The following is a 24,573-nucleotide window of genomic DNA, read 5'->3' as shown; positions in this document are numbered from 1 at the left end:
GATGAGCTGGTGATTTGAAAGTCGAGTACAATCGCGCCACACCTGACGTGTGAGTGGAAGTGAATCTGCACGTGAGGAGCTGATTCTTTATATGTGTGGGATGATTTTTATCGTGTGTGTGCGCGTGTGTGTGTGTTGGGGGGGGGGGGCTGTTGTATTCTTTTAGGATCGGGCAAAACTCAGTCAGTGGGTTGGGTGGGGCTTTGTTTGGGTCAGGGCAGGGGCAGTTTCGGGTTGATTGGGTATTGGTTTAGGTTTGATTAGGGATTGGTTAGGGGTTTCGTGTTTTGGTTCGGTATACACTGACCGGTGGCAAGCTTCGCGCCACCCCCCACCCCCCTTCTTTTTAGGGGATGGGTTGGTTAGATAGCCTGTAAATAACCCGTTATAACTTGTAAATGTTGTCAGCAATCTCCTTAGCTGCCGGAATGTTCAGTTATTTTATTTCTTTGTTCTTTCCGCAGGTAAGGTGGCGCGCCATCGATGGCGCGCCGCAACACGCACCGTTCATGTTTATCGATTCCTGCAGCTCCATTGGCAAACTGGATGACTCGCGGTCCCCCGCCGTGGTGGCTCAGTGGCTAAGGCGTTGCGCTGCTGAGCACGAGGTCGCGGGTTCGATTCCTGGCTGCGGCGGCCGCTTTTCTGATGGAGGCGAAAAGCAAAAACGCCCGTGTGTACGAGATTTCGGCGCACGTTAAAGATCCCCAGGTGGTCAAAATTAATCCGGAGCCCTCCACTACGGCGCGCCTCATCGCCTGCGTTGCGTCGGCGCGTTAAACCCTACAATCAATCAAATCAAGGATGACTCGCGGTCGCCGACACACCTACCGGCTGAGCGTTACCGGGGGCCGAATTCTCTAAAGCGACGGGGCGTCACTTTGAAACGACGCGGTAGCGCCATGCAAATGCATGTCTTCGTGGGTTGGGGCAGTCGCTTTGGGTGCAGATGAGGCACCAGATAAGCCAAGAAAAGCACTGTAGCAAGGGCACAAAGCGACAAGCAAAATGACGGGGGACAGTGCCCGTCGCTTTCCGCCTTATGCGACAGTGCTTTTCTTGGCTTATCTGGTGCCTCACCTGGACCAAAAGCGACTGCCCCAACCCCCGAAGACATGCATTTGCATGGCGCTACCGCGTCGTTTCAAAGTGACGCCCCGTCGCTTTAGAGAATTCAGCCACTAGGCGTATTCGTTATCTAACAACTCAACTGTTGCGAACTCGAATTTTCTTGTTAAACAAGTTCTTTGTTAAGCAAGTTCTCAGTAGTGGTCTTCGCTGTAGTGGCGTTCACAATACATACGGAACACAAAAATCCTATGTACAGGCTATGCACCGGCTCGTTGTACAGGCTATTTCGTAGTAGAAGCACTCGTTATAGTGGCGTTTGACTAGTACATCGGTTCGTTTGAGTGCGGCTTTTCTTCTGCTCGAGCTTTCGGCGCACGTTAAAGATCCACAGGTGGTCAAAATTAATCCGGAGCCCTCCACTACGGCGCGCCTCATCGCCTGCGTTGCGTCGGCGCGTTAAACCCTACAATCAATCAAATCAAGGATGACTCGCGGTCGCCGACACACCTACCGGCTGAGCGTTACCGGGGGCCGAATTCTCTAAAGCGACGGGGCGTCACTTTGAAACGACGCGGTAGCGCCATGCAAATGCATGTCTTCGTGGGTTGGGGCAGTCGCTTTGGGTGCAGATGAGGCACCAGATAAGCCAAGAAAAGCACTGTAGCAAGGGCACAAAGCGACAAGCAAAATGACGGGGGACAGTGCCCGTCGCTTTCCGCCTTATGCGACAGTGCTTTTCTTGGCTTATCTGGTGCCTCACCTGGACCAAAAGCGACTGCCCCAACCCCCGAAGACATGCATTTGCATGGCGCTACCGCGTCGTTTCAAAGTGACGCCCCGTCGCTTTAGAGAATTCAGCCACTAGGCGTATTCGTTATCTAACAACTCAACTGTTGCGAACTCGAATTTTCTTGTTAAACAAGTTCTTTGTTAAGCAAGTTCTCAGTAGTGGTCTTCGCTGTAGTGGCGTTCACAATACATACGGAACACAAAAATCCTATGTACAGGCTATGCACCGGCTCGTTGTACAGGCTATTTCGTAGTAGAAGCACTCGTTATAGTGGCGTTTGACTAGTACATCGGTTCGTTTGAGTGCGGCTTTTCTTCTGCTCGAGCTTTCGGCGCACGTTAAAGATCCACAGGTGGTCAAAATTAATCCGGAGCCCTCCACTACGGCGCGCCTCATCGCCTGCGTTGCGTCGGCGCGTTAAACCCTACAATCAATCAAATCAAGGATGACTCGCGGTCGCCGACACACCTACCGGCTGAGCGTTACCGGGGGCCGAATTCTCTAAAGCGACGGGGCGTCACTTTGAAACGACGCGGTAGCGCCATGCAAATGCATGTCTTCGTGGGTTGGGGCAGTCGCTTTGGGTGCAGATGAGGCACCAGATAAGCCAAGAAAAGCACTGTAGCAAGGGCACAAAGCGACAAGCAAAATGACGGGGGACAGTGCCCGTCGCTTTCCGCCTTATGCGACAGTGCTTTTCTTGGCTTATCTGGTGCCTCACCTGGACCAAAAGCGACTGCCCCAACCCCCGAAGACATGCATTTGCATGGCGCTACCGCGTCGTTTCAAAGTGACGCCCCGTCGCTTTAGAGAATTCAGCCACTAGGCGTATTCGTTATCTAACAACTCAACTGTTGCGAACTCGAATTTTCTTGTTAAACAAGTTCTTTGTTAAGCAAGTTCTCAGTAGTGGTCTTCGCTGTAGTGGCGTTCACAATACATACGGAACACAAAAATCCTATGTACAGGCTATGCACCGGCTCGTTGTACAGGCTATTTCGTAGTAGAAGCACTCGTTATAGTGGCGTTTGACTAGTACATCGGTTCGTTTGAGTGCGGCTTTTCTTCTGCTCGAGCTTTCGGCGCACGTTAAAGATCCACAGGTGGTCAAAATTAATCCGGAGCCCTCCACTACGGCGCGCCTCATCGCCTGCGTTGCGTCGGCGCGTTAAACCCTACAATCAATCAAATCAAGGATGACTCGCGGTCGCCGACACACCTACCGGCTGAGCGTTACCGGGGGCCGAATTCTCTAAAGCGACGGGGCGTCACTTTGAAACGACGCGGTAGCGCCATGCAAATGCATGTCTTCGTGGGTTGGGGCAGTCGCTTTGGGTGCAGATGAGGCACCAGATAAGCCAAGAAAAGCACTGTAGCAAGGGCACAAAGCGACAAGCAAAATGACGGGGGACAGTGCCCGTCGCTTTCCGCCTTATGCGACAGTGCTTTTCTTGGCTTATCTGGTGCCTCACCTGGACCAAAAGCGACTGCCCCAACCCCCGAAGACATGCATTTGCATGGCGCTACCGCGTCGTTTCAAAGTGACGCCCCGTCGCTTTAGAGAATTCAGCCACTAGGCGTATTCGTTATCTAACAACTCAACTGTTGCGAACTCGAATTTTCTTGTTAAACAAGTTCTTTGTTAAGCAAGTTCTCAGTAGTGGTCTTCGCTGTAGTGGCGTTCACAATACATACGGAACACAAAAATCCTATGTACAGGCTATGCACCGGCTCGTTGTACAGGCTATTTCGTAGTAGAAGCACTCGTTATAGTGGCGTTTGACTAGTACATCGGTTCGTTTGAGTGCGGCTTTTCTTCTGCTCGAGCTTTCGGCGCACGTTAAAGATCCACAGGTGGTCAAAATTAATCCGGAGCCCTCCACTACGGCGCGCCTCATCACCTGCGTTGCGTCGGCGCGTTACATTCTACAATAAATCAGATCGCGACTTTTCAAAACATTGTGTTCGTAGAACTGTCGACTTTAATTTTACCTATTATACCCTATTTCTTACTTCTCACAAATTGTTGCCAAAATACGCCACAAACCTTAATAAGCCACTCGTTTGACTTCAATAGATTACCGAAACCATAGCGCTTATGGACGTATTAGATGTACGATTCCCTGAAACGGCATTTAACCTATTTTCTACTAAAATACTGGAAACAAGTTGTGCCTAACTACCATCCATAAACGATACTCCGTCCCCAGTATCCCTTGAATAACAAATCGACTCCTACACAGCATTCGCAAAAAAGACAACCTTCACAAGAAAGTAAAAGCTCCGCCATTAAATATTCCTCTTAACATTCGCTATAAAAGTACTCGCAAACCCTAGACGCAACGCTGAAACAAGCTAAAAACTAAGCGCGTTTTTATACTTGTTATCCCTAAAGTTATGCCCACACCTGTGTTTTACTAAAAGAACACTGCAAATATCAGCGAAGTATTTGTTTTGTCTGGAACATGGATAATGTTGTCTTTAAATAAAGAGTATTGATAAGTATGATGTACGCTACCAGATTTAGTAGGTTGAGAAGTGTCCTGTTATTTTCAAGAATTCTTTTAATTTTGGCCAAACAGCTGAATCGGGGAACAGACAGACAGACAGACAGACACAGATATACAAGCACACCAATGTTTCTCGCTTTGAAGTATCCAAGACAATTACGCCAAATAAACAGAAGTACCAAGCAGTGCGGTGCCACGTGTCTCCGGGCTCAAGAAAAAAAATTGAGTCCGTAAAGTTACCCATAACATTCTTTCTGGCAGTTGCGAAAAAAAAAAAAAAACGACTCCACTGAACAAGTGCAACAGTGAGCGCAATCTCTGCGCATGGAGAAAATTAGCGAAGCTTGCACTAAGTCGCGCAAGGCTGGACGATTTCTTTCTACTTGAGCAGTGAAGGACACATAACCACGCATCCGCACGAGTTTGAAATTGTTTATTCACATGTTCCGTATTCGCTTTGTTCTCCGCTAGTAGCAATCATTCTCAGGTTCATCAAGGCCCGCGCTCACGAGCGATCGGCATTTTCTCCCTCCTCGGGGTTTTCGCCGTTCTTTTTTCTGTTTTTTGCTAACGCAACTGCGTGTGCCGGGGACGCTCGGCAGTCACCGCGAGGCACGCTGTTATGAGCGCTCGGCGCTCCTCCCGGGTAGTTTTCTGCAACTCCGCTTTTAAAAGCTTGGTTGTGAATTTGCCAAGGTGTAGAGTGTAATACTTTCGCAGCCTGAGTGCGTGCAGTGCGCATCAAGTACAGAGACGCTTTTCTGTTTTTGACTTGCAGCCATGCAGAAGGATGAGAGGAGCGCGAAGCTGCGTGAGTATGACATTTGCTTGTTGTACCCCGGAAGGGCGCAGCGAAAGTGTGCCCCATAAACAGTGAATACCTGTGTAATTCTTGCTATTCGACGCTTCCTTTTTCGCTCGCCGACGTGCCCCGATACGACACCGCTTCCGTCGTCATTATTCTCAAAAGCGCCATAACAGCCACCATGTCAGAGGCCATCACCCATACTGTCGCAGTTATTCTTTATTGTACATCTATTGCCGGGTTCCGCCGCTTTCGCCAGGCTGCAGACGAGCACGGTCAGACCGCTTAACTGTGTGCGGCGCAGAACAACTCGCTTCAGAGTTGAGCTAATATATTAAGCCATCGTCGGTTATGGCACGAAAGCAGTTACGGGTATTCCCACTTCCCCAACTGGCCCAGAGATCGGTCACGCTTGCGGCGAGCCTCTTCGCCGGGCCCCCCAGGGGGTTGCCCATGGAGCAGCGCCCCCTTCCGCGCTTACAGGCCTCCCTTATGTGGAAGATAAGATAAGCGGGCATGCTGAAAGAGACCCTTTGATTGCAGCTCGCGGCTACGTCCCGTGTCATTGGGAGCCTACGTTTACTGCTGGTGCAGTGTTCCAGACAGAGCCCGCCTGCTCCACGGACCAAGACATCCACCGGTGTCAGGAGAGCGAACAGGTGGACATGCTGCGCTCGTACATCTGCATGCACAGTTCCGAAAGAAACACGTGCCCCGACTGGCGGCCCCAGAGGCAATGCCTTGCCGAGGAGACCAACCGCTTCAAGTCCAGCGCGGAGTGCGAGACAGCCTGCAAGAGTAAGTCCCAAGGGAGCATGAAGGCACGAGGCGGTGGCCTCCTTCGGCACGACGGCCACCGGATTGCACTTTGTCGCGCAACGGTAGAGCACCCCTTCTTTGCTTCTGTTCCGACCAGACGCCATAAAACGCGAGAAATTGAGAGCTGCTCGGGCACTTGATGCTTGGCTGTCCGCGTGTATGCAGTGCGTTTTGTTGCAGTGCAGGGACAAATCCAGCGACGGTGATGTGTTCAGTTGATAGTAGACTTAAAGATTACATTCACATGTGTACATTTATGTCTACAGTAAGAATACGGTGACGTCGACGACGGAATATCGGGCGGCTTGCTCATGAAGGGTACAAATACCACGTGAATGTGTAACCCTTTCGTAGGTTGCAGAATACGCACTCAGATTTCTCATACAACGTTATCCAATACACCATTTCTGGTATGGGCTGTTTATGTGTACGTATAGGATAACAGCAGCAGCTGTGTACATATACATGCGCCGAATTCAGGAGCTTACGGCGGACGTCCCGCTATGAGGTGTTAAGGCGTGAACCCACAGCTTAAAGTGTAATGACCACAATGAGTACTTTTTCCAGTAGAAGCGTGACGTTAGCCTCGATGCTATGTGCCTTTAACGTCCAGTAAACGGCGTGATGATTGAGCTGTGGGTACTTCTTGACCCTCTTAGGCGTTAGCCTTAATGTCAGGCCGTCCCACATGCGCGTGGCTTTCTGCCTTCTGCCTGCATCAACCTTTCAACAAGCGAGTTATAAAGGGGAAAATACGGTGGCAGACCCTACGAAGGACAGTCTTCCTTAAAGGAGCCATGAAGACAAAACACAAGTTTGTGTTGTACGAAAGATATCGTGTTTTATAGTGCCCCCAGCGGTAGTCCGAATGCAAGCGATGCTTTATTCACTTAGCAATGAATTAATGTAAGTTAAAATTTTGATTTTCCCGCTATATCGTGCTTTTTTGTGACATCACAGGGCCTTGTTTACCGTTAGTGTACCCAGATGGCGCCACCGCACCGCGGCAAGATAGGCGACTCCCAGGTGCTGCAAGATAGGCCATCAAAGCCAGTCGATAAGCGGGATACCAGTAAAGAGCAGAACGTGGCAGATGATAGCGTGGTAATCATTGTGGGAGATTCTAACATGAAGAGGGGCAGCGCTGCCATAGCGGAAATGGTAGAGGGGGATAAGCGTGTTAAGGTGGGGTGCTTCCCAGATATAACGATGCAGACGGTGATGACTCGAGCAAAGGGGTAGCTGGCCTTGTCCAATAAAGCTAGAAACCCTGTGGTGATTGCCGCGGGGCTTAACGATGTTCTAGAAGGAGAGGAGGGAAAACTTGGCCAGGAGATAGCGAAGTGGGTAAATGACCTGCGTGCGACGGCCCCAAATGTGCTCATTGCAGTCTGCACCATGCCGGAGGGGACGAAGCAGAGCGTGCACACCGAACGGGCAGTGCTCGCTGCTAACAGCGAGATCGTGAGGCGCAGCAGGGAACTTGGGCTTAAAGTGATAGACGTGAACAGGGTAGAGGGCCTCATTAGACAGAGGCAAGGTTTTCAGTGGGACGGGATTCACTTCAGCCCAGGCTAGGAAACAAGGTGGGGTGGTGCTTAGGTGGAAGAGCGGCACCTTTTTAGGGGCCCACGCGCAGCTAAGGAAGGCAAACTAGGAGACAAAGGGGAAGCGAGGGACGCATGCACACTCAACGCTGGGAGGCAGCCAGGCCTAGAGCTAACAGGAGAACTTACAGGCGTAACTGAGAACATTGTCAGAAGCGATTTAAGTGGATACAATAGAGCGAACAATTTTGTAAAAGAAAAAATAGACCCCGTAATCGGAAAGGGCAAAACAAATGAAATAAATATTTAATCAGTTACATAAATATTCAGGGAGGCAGAAAGCCTGATAAGTGGGTAGAAATTCAAAACCAACTTGAACGGGAAGGAGTAGATGTGTACGCTTTAGCCGAGACTCACCTCCGAGACCTAGAAGCCCCACCGGTCATAGACAACTATGTCTGGGAAGGTTGCAACACGACCGCAGTAATGAAGAGAGGGGGAGGTGTTGGCATGCTCATTAAAGAAGGGACTGACTGGCAAAGAGTGCATGAAAACTGTAAGGAGCATCTATGGGTTAGAGGCACCATAGAGGGGAGAAATACCTGGTTAGGAGTGGTGTATCTGTGGACCGGAAGTAGTGCTAGGGAGGAAAATGCGGAAATGATAAACAGTTTAAGAAGATATATAAACGAGTTCCAAGATTCGGGCGAAATAATCATAGTTGGGGATATGAATGCCCATATAGACGGTTATGATGGATACAGAGACCACAACGGTTCTCTAGTGATAGATCTATGTCGGGAAAACTGGCTTGCACTAGTAAACACGGAAAGAAAGTGTGACGGACAAATAACGTTGGAAAGCGGTAACAGGCAGTCCAGCATAGACTATCGGTTAGTATCCGAGACAGTATACGAAAGGTTGCGGGAAAGGAAGACAAATGAAAATGGAACACACAGCTTAGGAAACGTTCACAAGCGGCTTACCCTGAACTTTGGAGGCGCAAACCAGACCAATTTAGAAATAGGTACAATCGGAGGAACTAATATAAACAATGCGCAGTTGAAGATCGTCGCTGATGGAATGGAAGATGACATCAATAAATACCCACACAAAAATTGGGATTAAGACGAAATGATTGCTTTCGTAAAGGGTAAGATGAATGAAGCAAAGCAACGAAAGCGATGGCAAGGGAAGAAAAAGCCGAGAAGCTGGTGGAATAAGCAAATAAAAGAGACTATTGACCAGCGAAGAAAGGTGTCGAGAGAAGATAGAGAAGCAAAAAGAACTGGTATGGAACCGGAGGCAGTAAAGGAGAAATGGGATATCTACGGGAGAAAAAACGAGAAGTGCAGAAAATGGTGCAAGCAAAGATCAAGCATAAAAGCGAACGATGGATGGCAGAAATACGGAAGTAGGACAAAAGCGCATCCAAGAAGTTTTGGAACCATGTAAAATTACTAAGTTTAGAAAACGATATCCACCAAAAATTCCTGATTGATGAGGAGGGAAAACATTTAGAAGGAGAGCCCGGGTTGGTGTATATTCACCGAGTGATTAGTGAGAAGTTTAGGAGAATAGTGGTAGGGAAACCTGCACGGATAACATCTGCGGAAAGGGAAATAAGTTTGAGCAACCTTGATTGAAAAAAAAAGCACAGAAAAAGGTTTCCCCCCAGACAGCAGTGGGCCGGGACGGAATACCAATGCAACTGATAAACCTGCTTGGACCTAAAATTAAGGAATCGTTTATGAGGGCAAAAGATAAGGCGATACAAACCAAAGAAATACCAGAGGGCTGGCTAAAAAGTAGGATGATTTTAATATATAAAGCAGAGGCAAGAAAGCCAGTATTGATTCATACAGACCACTCACAGTAACGTCAGTGGTGTATAGATTCGTAACGCAGGGGATAAAATCAGAAATTCAAGCGTGGATGGAAGAAAATGAAATACTTGGGGAAGTGCAGAATGAATTGAAACAAGACAGCCGATTGGATGATAATTTGCTCGTGATAATGCAATGCATTGAAATTGCGAAAGGGCAGAATAGACCATTATGGATAACGTTCTTGGACATTAAAGGGGAATATGACAACGTAAACAAGAACTGCTGTGGGAAATGCTGAAACTCCAGGGATTAAATGACGAGTCGATACAGTTCCTTATAGCAATCTATAAATACAATAGAGTGCACTGCACATGGGAAGAACAGAAATGCGCCAAGGAGGTCAACACCAATCGGGGACTGAAACAGGGATGCCCTTTGAGCTCGGTTCTGTTCATGCTTTATATGGCTGGTTAGGAAAAAAACTGGAAGGAAGTCAAGTAGGGTACAGCCCAACCCATATGCTGCAAGGCGAAGGTGTACTACAGCGTATTCCGGGAATGTTACACGCAGACTACATTGTTCTTTTAGCTGATAACCAGACCGATATGCAGCGGCTAATAAATATTAGCGGCCAGGAAGCCAGCAACCTCGGGTTAAATTTTAGTGCAGAAAAATCCGGAATAATGGTTTCCAATGACGGTACCACTGACGCAGTGTCTATCCAGCAAGGCGAATTACTCAGAGTGAAGGAATATAAATATTTGGGAGTGTAGATATACGAAGAGGTACCTACTTAAAAACGCACGAGGAGCAACTTAAGGGTAAGGGAAAGCGAAAGCAGCTATAATGAAGCATAGAGGTTTGTGGGGGTATAACAAATATGAAGTAGTAAGAGGAATGTGGAAAGGAGTAATCATTGCGGGTCTCACATTATCGAATGCTGCACTCTGCTTAGAGACGTTCTATCAGGCATTGAAGTGAACCAGAGAACGCTAGGACGTTTGGCCTTAGGCGCGCATGGGAAAACAACCAACGAAGTAGTGCAGGGAGATATGGGCTGGGCGTCATTTGAAGTTAGAGAAGCACAGAGTAAAATATGTTTTGAGATGAGTTTGAGAGCACTGGATCAAACAAGGTGGGCAGCTAAGGTTTTTAGGTACCTATACTTGAAAAGCGTGGACACTCAGTGGTTAAAGAAGACTAGAAGGCTAACGATGAAATACCGAAAGAACAGTGGAAAATCCAAAACAGCCAAGGTAACCAAAAAAGAGGCAAGGCAAATTGAAACGAATAAATGGAGAGAAGAAATGGAATCTAAAACGTGGTTAGAGATTTACAGTGCTGAGAAATTGAACATCAGAAAGGAAAATTTCTACGATAATTTTTTGGGCAGTTCGTCGCTTTTTGAGGCTTGAGCAGGTTGCTTGCGAACTAAGAGCTTTTTGGGGAAGTATTCACAAAATGATGGGGTATGCGTGTTCTGCGGGAAAAAAAATTAACTATGCGGCACATAGTGTTAGAATGTGAGAGTATCAATCCAAATTTACATGAGGGAAATATTCGGCTTCCAGAAGCCCTAGGATTTAGGGGTAGCACAGAGGAAGTTAACTTCAAGGCTGTCGAGGCGACAAAAAGAAGATTAGAATGCTGCGACGGCCCTCTGGAGAGCTTCGAAACTTCCGCGGTATCCACGCTGCTTCATATTGCGTTATCTCTCCAAATAAGGAGAGAGAATAGCCTCTGTGGTGCAGCGGCATAACTAGTGACGTGCTGTCACGTCATCCACGGACCGCGGTCCTTTTGAAGGGGATATTTCATCCGTTTTTAGGACTGGCCTCACCGACTGGGAGCCGAAAATACGGGGTCCCTGACAGGCTGTCACCCATTCACCATACGGTGTCACCACTACACGCTGATGTAACATGCAATTTTTTCATAATTCTTTGTGTCGACAGGTAAAGCGCATAGCACGCTTTGGTCGCCAAGAATAGGCACCACAGTCCCGCGTGTAACGCTTGACAAAGAAATATGACGGGCAGCCCCTGCTGCGGTTACACCGTCCTTTTTTTCAGTTTCTTTGTTCTGGAATAATGGTATACCTGAACATACTTTTTATGCAGTGTTAATTTTTAGCCGCTATTGAGAATTCGCGATTGTGTCATTTTTAGGAGTTTAGTTTTACATGCCTTGCAAAGGCGAGAAAACTTCGTATAAGCTAACGAACAACGCAAACTGTTGCAAAATGTGTGATTTTCACTCAATAGTGTTGGTTACATTTGTTTGGCTCAATTACATAAACACGCACGCATAAAAAACCCGTGAAAGACCCCGCGCTACGCAACATGTGGTGCATCTTCTGAGCAAACTTTTATGGCTGCGATCGATGGAATGATTAGTTGATTGCAACAAACCTGTGAAAACTAATTACCTGGGATTTGGTGGCATACACTACTTCTCAAAAAAAAAAAAAAAAGAAACAGGAAGTTTGCCTTTCATAAAGCCCCGTATAATATAGGACTCAATTATTGATTGGTCGCAAGGAACACCTACGAAACCTGTGAAAACTAATTACCTAGGATTCGAAGCATGCGTATTTCTTTATTGCGAAAAAATAGAACAAGAATTGATCATTGCAAGAAAAAGCACTCTTTTTCAAGTGACTCAATCGCGGGGAGTTATCACACTTTCCATTTTTATAGTGACAGAAGTGGTTGCTAGAGTGCCCTTCGAATGGTTGCACGCGTGCAGAGACCGGAACGTGCGGCAAGGCCCGGACCTGCGACTGCACGGGCCTGTTCCGGAAGGTGAACTACGTGTTCGACTCCATGCGCAAGCGGTGTCGGCTCATACCGAGGATCGAGTGCACAGACCAGGACGTTGGCTTCAGTGACGAGAAGAGCTGCAATACGGCCTGCGAAAATGGTGAGCCAATGGCAGGACGTGTTCCGGCGCGGTGGCTCTTAGTACAGTGAAAGGGAATATTTGGCAGCGTGTCTTCCGTTTCGATTTGCTCTTTCCTTTTCTTACAAGCAGACGATTTACCTGTCATCATGAAACACCAGCCTATCTACGCGCACTGCAGGGAAAAGGCCTCTCCCATTATTCTCCAATTACCCCGCTCCTATGACAACTGTGGACGATTTATTCCTGCAAACTTCTTGATCTCAACTGCCCATCTAACACTCTTCGGCCCCCTGCTACGCTTGCCTTCTCTAGGCAAGCGTAGACACAGGTTTTACGTGTGTCCGCCCCTTGATACATCTGTGCAGAAAATATCCATAATGAAGGGGTACGCAAAACAACACATTACATAATATATATATATATATATATATATATATATAAATTAAGAAACCTCGGTAACAGCAACAGCGGAGGGTTTATTTCGACGTTTCGACTTCGAGACAAGTCTTCTACAGGAATGATATATATATATATATATATAGTAAAAAATGGGTATAGCTTCTAACAAAACTGTTTATTGGTCGACGTTTCGATCGGATGCCGATCTTTCTCAAGACAACATTTCGTATTTCTGTGCACGTATTTATAAGCTCGTCGTCCAACGACGCCGAAAAAAGAGAGAGGGGGGATTTGGGGAGAGAGGTAGCAACAAACACGCTCTCGGCGAGGTGAGGTGAAGGTTTGCAAAAAAGAGAGAAAAAAAAAGAAAAGAAAGAAAACGCAAAACAAAAACAAACCTAAACATGCAGAAAAGAGAGAGGAGTACACAACTCTTTCAAAAACACTGTCCTCCATCGTTCGTCAGCTTGTAGAACGAGTGACAGGTAGCGCCCGCTTCAGAGGGGGGCCGCTCTGCTTAAGAAACGAAAGCGCAAAGCAGTAACAGGGACGCTCTCACACCATCACTGGGAGGCACAGAATTCTAATGGTCACTGAACTTACGGGAAGAGTTTACAGGAAGCGGTCGCAGCCGCACACATATCTCAGTGACGCCATCCCTACAAAACAAACAGGCAGGCTCGTTAAGAGTGTAGGTACGATCTCCGCACTGTGGCTCAAAGCATGCACGATTCTGCCTACCGGCAGGACGGGTGAGTGCCATTCATCATTCTTAGCTCTATTCTTCTGCCCTGCCCGGGCAGCCGACAGGGTCGTCCCTGACCATGAACCAGGGAGAAGGAGCTTAACTAATCCTCTAACCGCACGCGGGAGTCGCGCGGGTCCTTTGTTGGAGTAAACGGTGGCGGGCGCCTCGATGTTGTTTGTGGCATATGCCGCCTGTGCGGACACCCCAGGAAGGGAATAAATAAAATAAGAATAGCTTGATTACTTGTTTAAACAACACAGAGACTTAATTTAGATAGGGGATTATTCTGCAGCCAGATTATCAACAGCATGTATAGACGACATAATGCCCGGGCTAACATTCATTCCTGCCTTTACGGTGTTGAATTTGTAAATAATGTAAGATTCACGTTGTTCGCGTTCTCTTGTAGTAGAAAATCCACTCTGTAAAAGTGTGACCCTGATGGAGTCGAACGGGTGGTTTTCGGAGTTAATATGTCGTGATAAGGGTAGATCCGGGAGTGAACGAACATGTGCGCGATGGTTGTTGAAGCGCATGCGGAATGCCGTGTCCGTCTGGCCAATGTATTGGATGCCACAAACACCGCACTCCAGAAGGTACACCACATTAGAAGAGTCGCAGTCGAGTGTCGCGTGAATTAGATGCTTGAAATTTGAGTTGGTGCTTTCTGCCACCGTGGTTGTCTGCATGTGTTTACATACGCGGCACCGTGCCTTTCCGCATGGTCGACACCCACCCTTGGGTGCCCTCTCAGTTTTGGCGTGTACGAGGTAATCTTTAATATTTTTGGGGCGCCTGTATACGACCCGAGGAGGGGTGGGGAAGATTTTCGAAAGCCGTTCACTCTGTTGTAGCATGTTGAAGTGCTTTTTCAAGATTTTGTTTATGTTTGGGGAGTTGCCCCCGAATGTCAAAACTAGGTTGCCTCTCCCCTTCTGGTTTAGTTCCTTTTCATGGTGCAGCAACTCTTGGCGATCAAGGTTGACCGCTTTGCAAATAGCGTCGTTGACTATGGGTGGTGGGTATTGTTGCCTCGCGAGTACATTGCGCAAGTTTTCTGCGTTTGCCTCGAAGTCCTCGGTGCGGGAACAAATTCTCCTAAATCGGTGGGCCTGCGAGTATGGGATACTCGTTTTGCAGTGGCGCGGATGACAACTGTCGAAGTGCAGATACTGCTGCCTATCGGTAGGTTTTTTGTACACGGTAGTGATCAGTTCTCCTTTGTCTGTATTTATATGCACGTCAAGGAAATTGATTTCCGTGGTTGAATAGGTATAAGTGAATGCGATGCTTGGATGGGCCTTGTTGAAACACTCGATGAAGTCGATTAAGTCATCCTCCGTACCGGTCCAAATAAGGAATACATCGTCCAGAAAGCGTTTGTAAAAGAATGGCTTAATTTCACGGGTTGATAGAAATTTTGTTTCGAGATCTTTCATGAATATATTAGCGTAGTTGGGTGCCATTCGAGTACCCATCGCAGTGCCGTTTATTTGTAGGTAATACTGATTGTGAAATTCAAAGCTATTTAATTCCAGCACTAGCTTGGTCAAAGTTTCAATGACTTGTGGGCTTGGCGACTCATGGTCCCGATGTATGCTATATGATTCAACCAGGGCTTCAATCTCATCTCGGTGAGGTATATTTGTGTACAGAGAAGTTACATCTAGAGTTACAAGGAAGGCGCCATCAGGAATTTTTATGTTGTCCATTTCCCGTAGGAAGTGGTTAGTATCACGAAGATACGACGAATGGGTAGCGGGTATTTGCTTAATCAGGGAGTCTATGTAGCTTGATATTGGTTCGGTGAGAGTGCCTCTTCCCGAAATTATTGGCCTACCAGGGTTTCCTTCTTTATGAACTTTAGGCAGCATGTTAAACCTTCCTGGCGTTGCATGTGCTGCTGTGAGTGCTTTACAGAGGCGTGACTCTATTTCCCCAATTTTGACAAGATTATTTAGTGTTGTTGTTATTATTTCCTGATGTTCAACAGTTGGATCCGCGTCAAGTTTTTGATAGGAAAATTCGTTATTTAACTGACGGTGGCCTTCTTGAATGTAGTCTGGTTTACTAAGTATTACAATACCTCCACCTTTATCGGCCGGTTTTATGACAATGTCTGTTCGATCACCCAGTGCCTTAAAGGAGCCATGAAGAGAAAACACAAGTTTGGTTCATTCAAAAGATTGTCTCGTTAGAATCATGCTGACACCCCTTTTAACGTAAACTTCGCTCAAATAAGCTACATAATTAGGAAAAACGGGAATGGTCATGCGACCCACCAGCTCATTTCCCGCAACAGAACCTATGTCGTCACATGAGCTAAGCTCTGCGATTGGCGGAGGCTGGCAGAAGCAGACGCAAATTTGGTAGAACTTACAAACTAGACGAACGAGCGATTTGCGCTTAAATTTAGGGCACATTCTTTACAAAGCAATAAGAATCATGGGACAAACAGTGGAAGTTACGAAACATGTAAACATAGAAGTACTGATGCGTTCTGCTGTTCGTACTGCGCACAGCATGCTTGGTTTCGCTGCACAGCACTACGGGGCTTGGGGTTGTCTCAGACGACACTGGCCGATTGACGCAAGCAACGGTGTCTTACGTGACCCCATTTGTCGAGCGAGCACTGTTTCAGGGAACGAATATTTTCTCCCAGAACAAAAATAAGCCACGTTTAAATACGGGCAAAAACAAACCAAACGCTTGCCACGGTATGGTGGTGCCATCTAGGTTCGGGAAACGTAAAGAAACGCGGGAACAAACCAACACCGCTATACAGGGTGGAGACAACCTTTCACCATTGGAAGCTCGGAAGCACCACCATTGGAAGCCCAGCAGCACCAATACCTGGCTTTATCCGTTTTAGGTGCGAAGCACCTTAGGACCTCGCAATGTCCGTCCGTTGGCGTCCGTACGCACAGCAGTATGCTCGAACGGCTCAGAGGGAGTCGCAGAAAAAAAAGGAAATGAGCACCGCAAAGATTCGTACAATCGACTCCCGCAACAACACGCTATGAATCCAATGTGCTACCACTAGACTACGCCACCAGACGAAGTTTGAATGGAAAATAGGTACTGAAGTGTACAACGATCTCGCAATGTCCGTTGGCGTCCGTGCGCACAGCCCTATTATCGTAAAATATGTGAGTCAAGCCATCTAAATGGGCACAAAACGCAAAAAAACTCACACGTCTCCACGCCGTGAACGATGTCGAGGGTGCGAAGTGCTGGGACGCAATTCGTCTTTCGTGTGGCCCTTGCAATTTACAGTGCCTTTACTGCACCTCAAAATCATTTAAAACTGAGAGTGCATCACCACGCACGGACCATGACGCTGATCACACAAGCAGTCCACAACTTATGTTGAAGTGCTTCGCACCCGCGACATCGTTCACGCCGTGATGTGTTATTTTTTTCGCTGTACCCCCCCTCCAAGAGCACCCTTCTGCATTCAGCATGAAACAGCGGTTTTTCAAATGTTTGTTCTATTACGGGGAAGACTCATGTTCTTGAGGCAAAACTACCCCTCCCCCGGCTACTGTGGTACCAGACTACTTGCCAGAGCACACACTACTCGACTATACTGTAGGCGGCCCATGAGACGGTGTGGCAGGGCCTACATTTATTTACAGTTGCGTTGGGGTGAAAACATGGGCCCGAGAATCCGAGAACACCCATAGAGTGCGGCCTAGCAGCGCGGAGGCGATGATGATCTGAGCTGCGTCATCATCACCAGTAATGATGATGATAGGCGCGGCCGTTGGCGATGATGATGATGCCGCCACAGGACTGCCTCCCTAGCGCGCAGTGCGTGATGAAATGCACGCGAAAAATGACTGAAAAGGCGGCAGAAGGAACCATGTACATAAACCGAAAAATATCAACTTGGTGGCAAGCAGCAGACGAGGTGGAGAACTATGTAAATATGTGTGTCCGTGGTCACAAAATGTTCGGTGGGTCATCCAAGGTCCAACCATAGGAATCGAAAGAGGGATAGTCCAGGTCAGCGTTGAGGGAGCGTCCGGTGGGGCTAGTAGCTTCTGGAGGCCTACACTGAGAGTTTCGTTTCGGTAGCAGGCGGAAACGAGCTGACTGCCGTGGAGGAGCAATTGAATATGGTGGCCAGCGAGGTAGGGCGCACGCAAAACACGGCACACTCATCCGGGCGCGTAGCTTGGACAGACGGCGGGGGCGCGGCTGGTCCAAAGTCAGTGATGGCAAAGCTAGCGGTGTGGTTGAGAGCAGATCATACCGCAGCCTGTGATAAGCGTCGCCCGAACGCTGGGTGCGGCGTGCTGTCAATAGTCGAGGCGCTTTTCTTGGGTGCGCGATCCTTGTACTTAGCCAAGCGCGTAAGACACGTTGATGGGCGCGTGCTGTGAAGTTGACCTGTCGCCTTTGGCTTGTGATGGGGCGAGGCGTGATCAGCCCCCGCAATGCTCGTGACAGCCCAGCAGCGGCTTTGGGGGTTCGCTGATAATGGCAAGCACAGGTTAGCGTAACGCGTGGCGCTTGTTTTCCTGGCTGAACGCTCATGTGGGCTACCGCAGGATGGGGAATGTTGCGTATCATAATGAGCGTCTCTCCGGCGGCGTTCTGGAATCCTTGTGGTGTGCTACACTTGTCCTCTAACCGAGAAGTGGTCAGAGGAAACGATGGGATATCGCGGTACGACTTCAGTGAAGTGGTCGCTGCAGCTACCTCGCATACAGGGGCAATGCTTGGGACAACCGCGCCTTTGACAGGCACCTCAAGACGTGTCTGAGCATGGTGGGCTGGGTGCCAACGTCTCACCCATGTCCAAAGAAGACGTTTGCCTGAAAGGAGGCTAATCCGGTTGCTTCAAAGCCAAGCCTGGTGGTTCAGCAACATGTGGAGGCAGCGCAGATGCAGTGGTGGGTAGACTGCTGTAGGGGCGGGGGGAGACCCTCCTATAAACGCTACCGCATCCCTGTGGACCGTGAGGCATGGCATCGTTGTTGCGCTGCAACACTGTGGCTGTAAACGGGCTGGTGCTAGGCAGGAGGACCGTGACATCCGTGGGGCAAGGCTCAATGGCTGGCGCGGGTGGTTTGTGGAACTGACCGGAGCGCGCAAGGAGAAAGGCCATGAGCTCGTCGTAAGGCCGGGCTCCAGGTTCCGGCAAGCTGGAGGCCAGGCTGCAAGGCAGCAGCTCGCGGATCAGGAAGTAACGGTCCTGCTGCAACGTGACACCATAGAGGTCGAAGAAACACTACATCTGGCATAACCACACCTTGGGGTTCTTGGGTAACAACAGCGGGTGACGTGGCAAAGCCGCCGTACTAAGCGATAGTGCCAGCTTGCCGGGAGTCGAGCGGTTGGGTGCAGCGAGCGTGGAGGGAGTCAAGGTGGACGACCGACATTCACTGAAGCCGGGTGGTGATGTAACTTAGCGCCGTGCTCCGGCCATAGGCTCGTCGCAAGGACACGGAAAAAATTGCGAGCCGTTTAACGCAGTTCCCGTGCCGAAGCTTGGCGTGGCGTGAGAGGAGGCAGCGGCGTGGAGCGATGCCGATGCCGAGTCGTTAAGGCAAGCAGGGCTCGTGCCGACACGCGCCATGACAAGGATCTCAAGGCCGTCGTAGGGTTGCTCACTGTATTCGATGATGTCTATGTGTAGAGCTTTTGGAATCTACTCTGTGGCAATACGGTACCGCTCAGCCTGCGAGTCGATGCGCCGTAGCTCAAAGTGCGCCGCCATGTCACAGAGCCAGCCTCCGGGATGTCTGTGCTCGAAGGCCGGGTAGGGGGGCAGATTGTAGACGAAGCGTGGCTCCATGCTGCCGACGTCCGGGTCCCCAATTATTTAGGCGGCCGATGAGACGGTGCGGCAGGGCCTACATTTATTTACAGTTGCGTCGTGGCGACAACATGGGCCCCAGAATCAGGGAACGACCGTGGAGTTCGGCTGAGCAGCGCGCAGGCCATGATGGTCTGACTTGCGTCATCATCTACAATAACGATGATGATAGGGCGCGGCCGTTAGCGATGATGATGCCGCCACAATACCAAATTTTGGGGAGAATGATTCAAGACCGCTTCGGGGATGTCCAGTCCCGGCAACTTCATCTTGCTGGGATTACGTATGTGCGACAGCAAGGTGTGGCTTCGGAAGAGCTCGCTAATCACGTAGAACGGCTAAGTGCGAGGCATCCACGGGGCTACAACAGTTGATCGTGCCGGCTCCGGGCGTTTGTCGACTCCCCGGAGAATCTGAGCGAGCAGCGCTTTGTGCGGCCCTTGGATTCGCTCTCGATGCTGCGACAGCTTGCTGCACCGAAACCTGAGCCCGGGTTCTCCAACTCCACGCCATGCGCGTGACTGAACACGGTGGCGCACAATCCCCTTTATATTCGACCCGAAAATTGAAGCGCTGGTTGTCGAGGGACGGAACCCGCGTGGCTTACCAAGCGTGTTCCAAGCCTTGAAGCTCCAACCTGCGAATGGCAGTACCCGCGGAAGCCACTAAACGACCAGGGCGAGATAGTGCGAAGGAGATGAACCCGCAGACTCTATCAAAGCTTGTTACGTGGTGGCAGCACGGAAGTGACATGAACCATGGTTTAGAATGGTGATAGATTTTAATTACAGTTCCCGGGAATGAACACAGCGCTGGACTTTGCGCAGCTTGCTGAAATGAAGCATCAGTGCAAGAAGCTGACGGGCCAAGGAGGCTTTCAGGACTGAATTATCGCTGTTCCCGCAAATCGCTAGAAGGATGGGCAAACAGCGAAGCTGGCCGCCCACTGAGCTTATTCCCGCTTCGACAAAGTTTTTGTGTGGTTCTGCTTGGAGACTCGGCTAAGTTTTCCGAGGGGTTATGCTCCGAGACTAGGTTACGTTGTCTGCGTGGTGTGTTCCTTGGTACGCCGTACGCCGCAGGCGCGGTTCTGTCCCCAATCCTCTTCACTATCTTCCGGATTAACCTCCCGAAAGAACTGGACAAAACTCCGGACATCAAGCACGGCAATTACGCCGACGATATAACGATTTGGTTGGGTAAGGGATCGCTGAAAACTATGCAGGACCGTTAAGACAGGCCGCTGACGCAGTTCATGAGTACGCAAGCAATGCGGCTCACCTGCGCGCCTGCCAAATCGGAGCTTCACTTGGTTCAAAAATGGCACCGGGATCCCACCACGAACATACACGTCATGTACGTTGGCATCAAGATTTCTCCGACTCGAAACATCAAATTTCCGGGAAAGACCTACGAGGAAAATTGTAAAATCCGTAACTTACCCGGAAATTGAACTCGCCAGCCACTTAGATCGTTAGGGTGCCCTGCCGCATTGCCCAACAAAAAACACAGAATGAAGGAACAGGACGTGCTGGGTCTTGTTCAAGCTTTCGTCATTTTACGAATTACGTACGTCACACCCTACGCCACCCTCCTCGCCGCAGAAAGGCGGAAGATCGGCACCACTATACGAAAGGCCTTTAAACAAGCGCTCAAACTTTCAACAGGCACTTCTACGTCTCGTGTGATGGCGCTAGGGGTGCAAATACCACAGAAAAGCTCACAGAGGCGCACCTGAACGCCCAGAAAGCGCGACTAAGCACTACCCCGGCAGGCCGGCAAGTAGTTATAAACCTGGGATACGCCACTTTAATGGAAATGGATACTGCCCTAGACATACCGCTGGAAGTTAGATCGAACCTAAAAATTGCTCCCCTGCTAAGAAATATGATCCTTCAGCACCATAAATGAAGAAGAACAGCCGGGGCACAAACTCTTGAAAGGCTGTATTTTCACTCACACAACAGTATCCACAGACACAGCGGACTAAGCATGTGCAAATACCAAAACAGCGGTTGCCGCCACCCCCACTGGTCTTATAACTGGTATCACCCTTCGTCAGGCTACCATTCTCGAAGCGGAAGAAGCGGAGCTCGCATTAGCCATACCCCCAGATTCAAGCCAAGATCACTATCACACACCCGCAAGCGGTCTGTCGAAAGTACATAGCCAGGAGGATTTCAACGAAAGCCCTACGCATCCTAGCCCAAAAACCCCCTGAAAGAACAATCAAAATCATTTGGACGCCTGCCCACTCATCCTTTCGTGGCAATGCAGCGGCTCGCGCTCACGCCCTAGATCTTGCCTGCCGGGCACCGCAAGCGGACGACGAGAGGACCAGACACTCACTTATTACATACAATGACATCACCGAACACTACATGCTCACACGACGTTCCTTTCCGCTACCGGCAGGAAAATTAAGAAATGAAGAAGAAGTCACCCTCCGACAACTTCAAACAAACACATTTCCGTATCCCACACGGCTACATGCCATTCGCCATTCACCCCACATTGCAGGTGTCAGCTAGCTCTGACGATTCGTAGAAATCTCTCCGCCGAGGCCTCTCAACACCTCCGGGGCTGGCGCCCGAAGATGCGCAGAACGACCGTAATTTACTGCCCCCGCCGCGCCGCGAGGACCCAAGCTCCCCCAGAGCACGAACGCGCCCCCGACTCGGGTGTGTTATGCCCGAGGACAGGAGGCGACGCCAGACTCAACGCGACTGTTTGTTTCGTTTTCACTCTCTCACGTCTTCGTGCTGTTCGCCCAGAGAGTCGCCCCAGGCCTGCGCACCGCGTCAGACGTTTTCTCCCCGTGCTCCTCTGTCCTGAACTACTGTAACCTCAGTTTTTCTCTATTATTAAACCTCTTAAATTCTCAAACCCTAGTTTCTCCCATTCGATCTTCATTCGAGCCACGACCTAGCTCACACAGGCACTGCGGCAGCCCAGCAATGCTCTTCCATATCGTTTCGGCACGCCCTTCAAACCAGACCTTGCACCAATTCCCAGTCCTACATACCAGCAGTGGGAGAGCGAACTTGCCAGCTCGGACCTATGTAAGCAGCTTTGCCACGCTGAAAGGGCGAAGACGGCCCGCCGCACCAACAGAGTCCTGGGCAGAGGAGCCCGGCCACTTTCAAGCGCGATCTCACTGTTCAGTAAATTTTTCTCCTCCTCATCATCTTCCTTGGCCCCCAAAGAGGAATGAACACTCGGCAATTAAAGATTTCCCCCTGAGAATCCCGCTAGAGACCACAAATTTTTAATGGTGGCTTTGGAGACACACAAGGTAACACACAACATAACATATAACATACATAAGGAAACACATAACATGCAATTACACAACACAAACGACAAAACATAAGTGTCATGTCATAGCATAACACAACATACTTTATATTTTCGTAAAATATCAGTAAAAAAATTGATCATATATACAGATTTAGTAATGTAGTTTCAAAGCTAAGACAAAAGTTGGTTTCCTTCTTCATGTTATTGGGTATACTGTTGAAGATATGGGAGCCATGCAATCGGATTAACCATTGTCCGTAGGTGTTACGACTTACCGGCATATTGAATTGGTTATTAGTTGCGCACTAGTGTTTCCTTTAGGGCAACATATACACTCAAGGGCAACGAATCGCTATGCTGTACTATGTTATGAATTGTTTGTATAATTTTTTATGCATACCCGGATACAGGGTAGTAGTCATGTTAACTGGAAAAGAGGTCTGCTAGGTTATATACACTATGAAGAGGTTACAATTCCTAGGAACACGGCTGTAATGAATGACGGGTGTCGGTTATGGGGTATACGCACCGCACCTGGACTCCAGGCAATACCTCAGATGGTTAGGAACAAAAAGAAAGCACAAATATCCGGAGTATGCTCAAATGAAAAGCTTAGTTAGATTTGGCAACCATAATAAGCCAGCATGCAGCAAACGTTTTGGATTTGTGACATCTGATGAAAATCTAATTCGGAAATGACGACACCCCAATGCTCGTGGGATGGGGATGATGAATTTGTTTGTTTTGAAAATAAGAAAGCATTGGAATCTTATCGTTCCCGCCTAGTGTCGAATGTGGTGTTTTTAAATTACCGAGATTAAGGCAAAGCTAGTTGTTGTTAAACCACGTTAGTACAGTTCGAATTGGGTGTTTTTTCACGCTGTATTGTTCTCTGAAATTAAGAGCCGTGTCATCGGCGCACTTAAGTGTCTGGGCAAGGTTCAACATTAACGGAAAGCCACAGCGGTACTGCGATGTCGAAGAATGCGACTCTGGCTGTTTATCAGTTGGAACACGCACGGAAAAAGCTTTTCTAACATCGAAAATGGGCGACGCTCCTTGATGAAACATGCCAGGTCCGTGTGTGTAACTGCATATTAAGGGGCGCTACAAATGGTGCGCAATGCAATCTCAGCATTTGTCCCCCCAAAAAAGTGGTAGACGAAACATTTTTTTCCTTCCTTTTGTTTCTATTTTAATTGTCATCTCCACTTTCGAAAATGTGGAAATCGTTGTGGCATCTTACGACACTAAGCGCACGGACGTTCAACGAAGCTTGACATTACAAAGCCCAGAATGCTCCAGGTGCGTTTGAGATCAGAACCTATGCGGATTGATTCACATGGCCGTCAGAATTAAAAGTTTTCGGAATTCGTAAGTAAAATCGGCTTTTGTGGGAGATTTTAGAGTCTCGAGCCCCACCTCCCGTAAACTCAGACTTTGCGGTTCAACGTGCCGTACTTGAACGAGGCAGTGCGTAAAAGCGACAAGCAGGCCGCCGAAGCGGCAGCGTTCTTTCGAGCGTCCGTGGTGCATGAGCCTCTCTTATAGCGTTCTTCTCCCGCTCCCAGAAGCCAGCGAAGGAGACAAAAGCAAGGACACGCGGTGCCGCCTCGGCTCCCTGGAGAGCTTGGTGCGGCCGTGCCTATGGGAGGACAAGGTGTACACGTACTACTTCGACCACCGGAGCAACAGCTGCGAGCCCTGGGATGAGACCGCCTGCGTCTCGAACTCCTACATCAGACTGGCCGAGTGCCTGGATAAGTGCGTTGTCCAGAGCAGCAACAGCACCAAGCAGCGTCTCCACGCGGCCAGACGCAACCCCAAGGCGGCCGTGCAGCCCCAGGGCTGACTCTTGAGTTTTGTGTGCAGTAAAAGTGCTTTCTACACCGAAGAGTTCTGAATTCGGTGCGGGGTAAAAACCGCTCTTTTAGAACTGGTATAATCGCCGCAGTGCTTACGTTCTTAAGTCGCTGCACAAGAACGGGCGGCGTATTTTCCAGAGGCACTCGCTCCCAAAATGC

At 49.0% G+C, this 24,573-nt stretch overlaps 1 protein-coding gene across 1 annotated transcript; it reads left to right on the top strand.

Moving 5' to 3' along the window:
- Nucleotides 1–5,150: 5,150 nt before the first annotated feature.
- Nucleotides 5,151–24,409, top strand: LOC144180685 (uncharacterized). Its single transcript, XM_077708976.1, has 4 exons — nt 5,151–5,182; nt 5,771–5,974; nt 12,120–12,293; nt 24,121–24,409. The coding sequence occupies exons 1-4, from the start codon at nt 5,152–5,154 to the stop codon at nt 24,399–24,401; spliced, it is 690 nt and encodes a 229-aa protein (XP_077565102.1). The 5' UTR covers nt 5,151; the 3' UTR covers nt 24,402–24,409.
- Nucleotides 24,410–24,573: the final 164 nt, after the last annotated feature.

The sequence above is a fragment of the Haemaphysalis longicornis genome, unplaced genomic scaffold (assembly GCF_048455015.1).
Source record: "Haemaphysalis longicornis isolate Haplotype H1 unplaced genomic scaffold, Haemaphysalis longicornis Haplotype H1 scaffold_4, whole genome shotgun sequence".
Taxonomy (NCBI): Eukaryota; Metazoa; Arthropoda; class Arachnida; order Ixodida; family Ixodidae; genus Haemaphysalis; species Haemaphysalis longicornis.
This window is presented reverse-complemented; position numbering and strand designations above follow the sequence as displayed.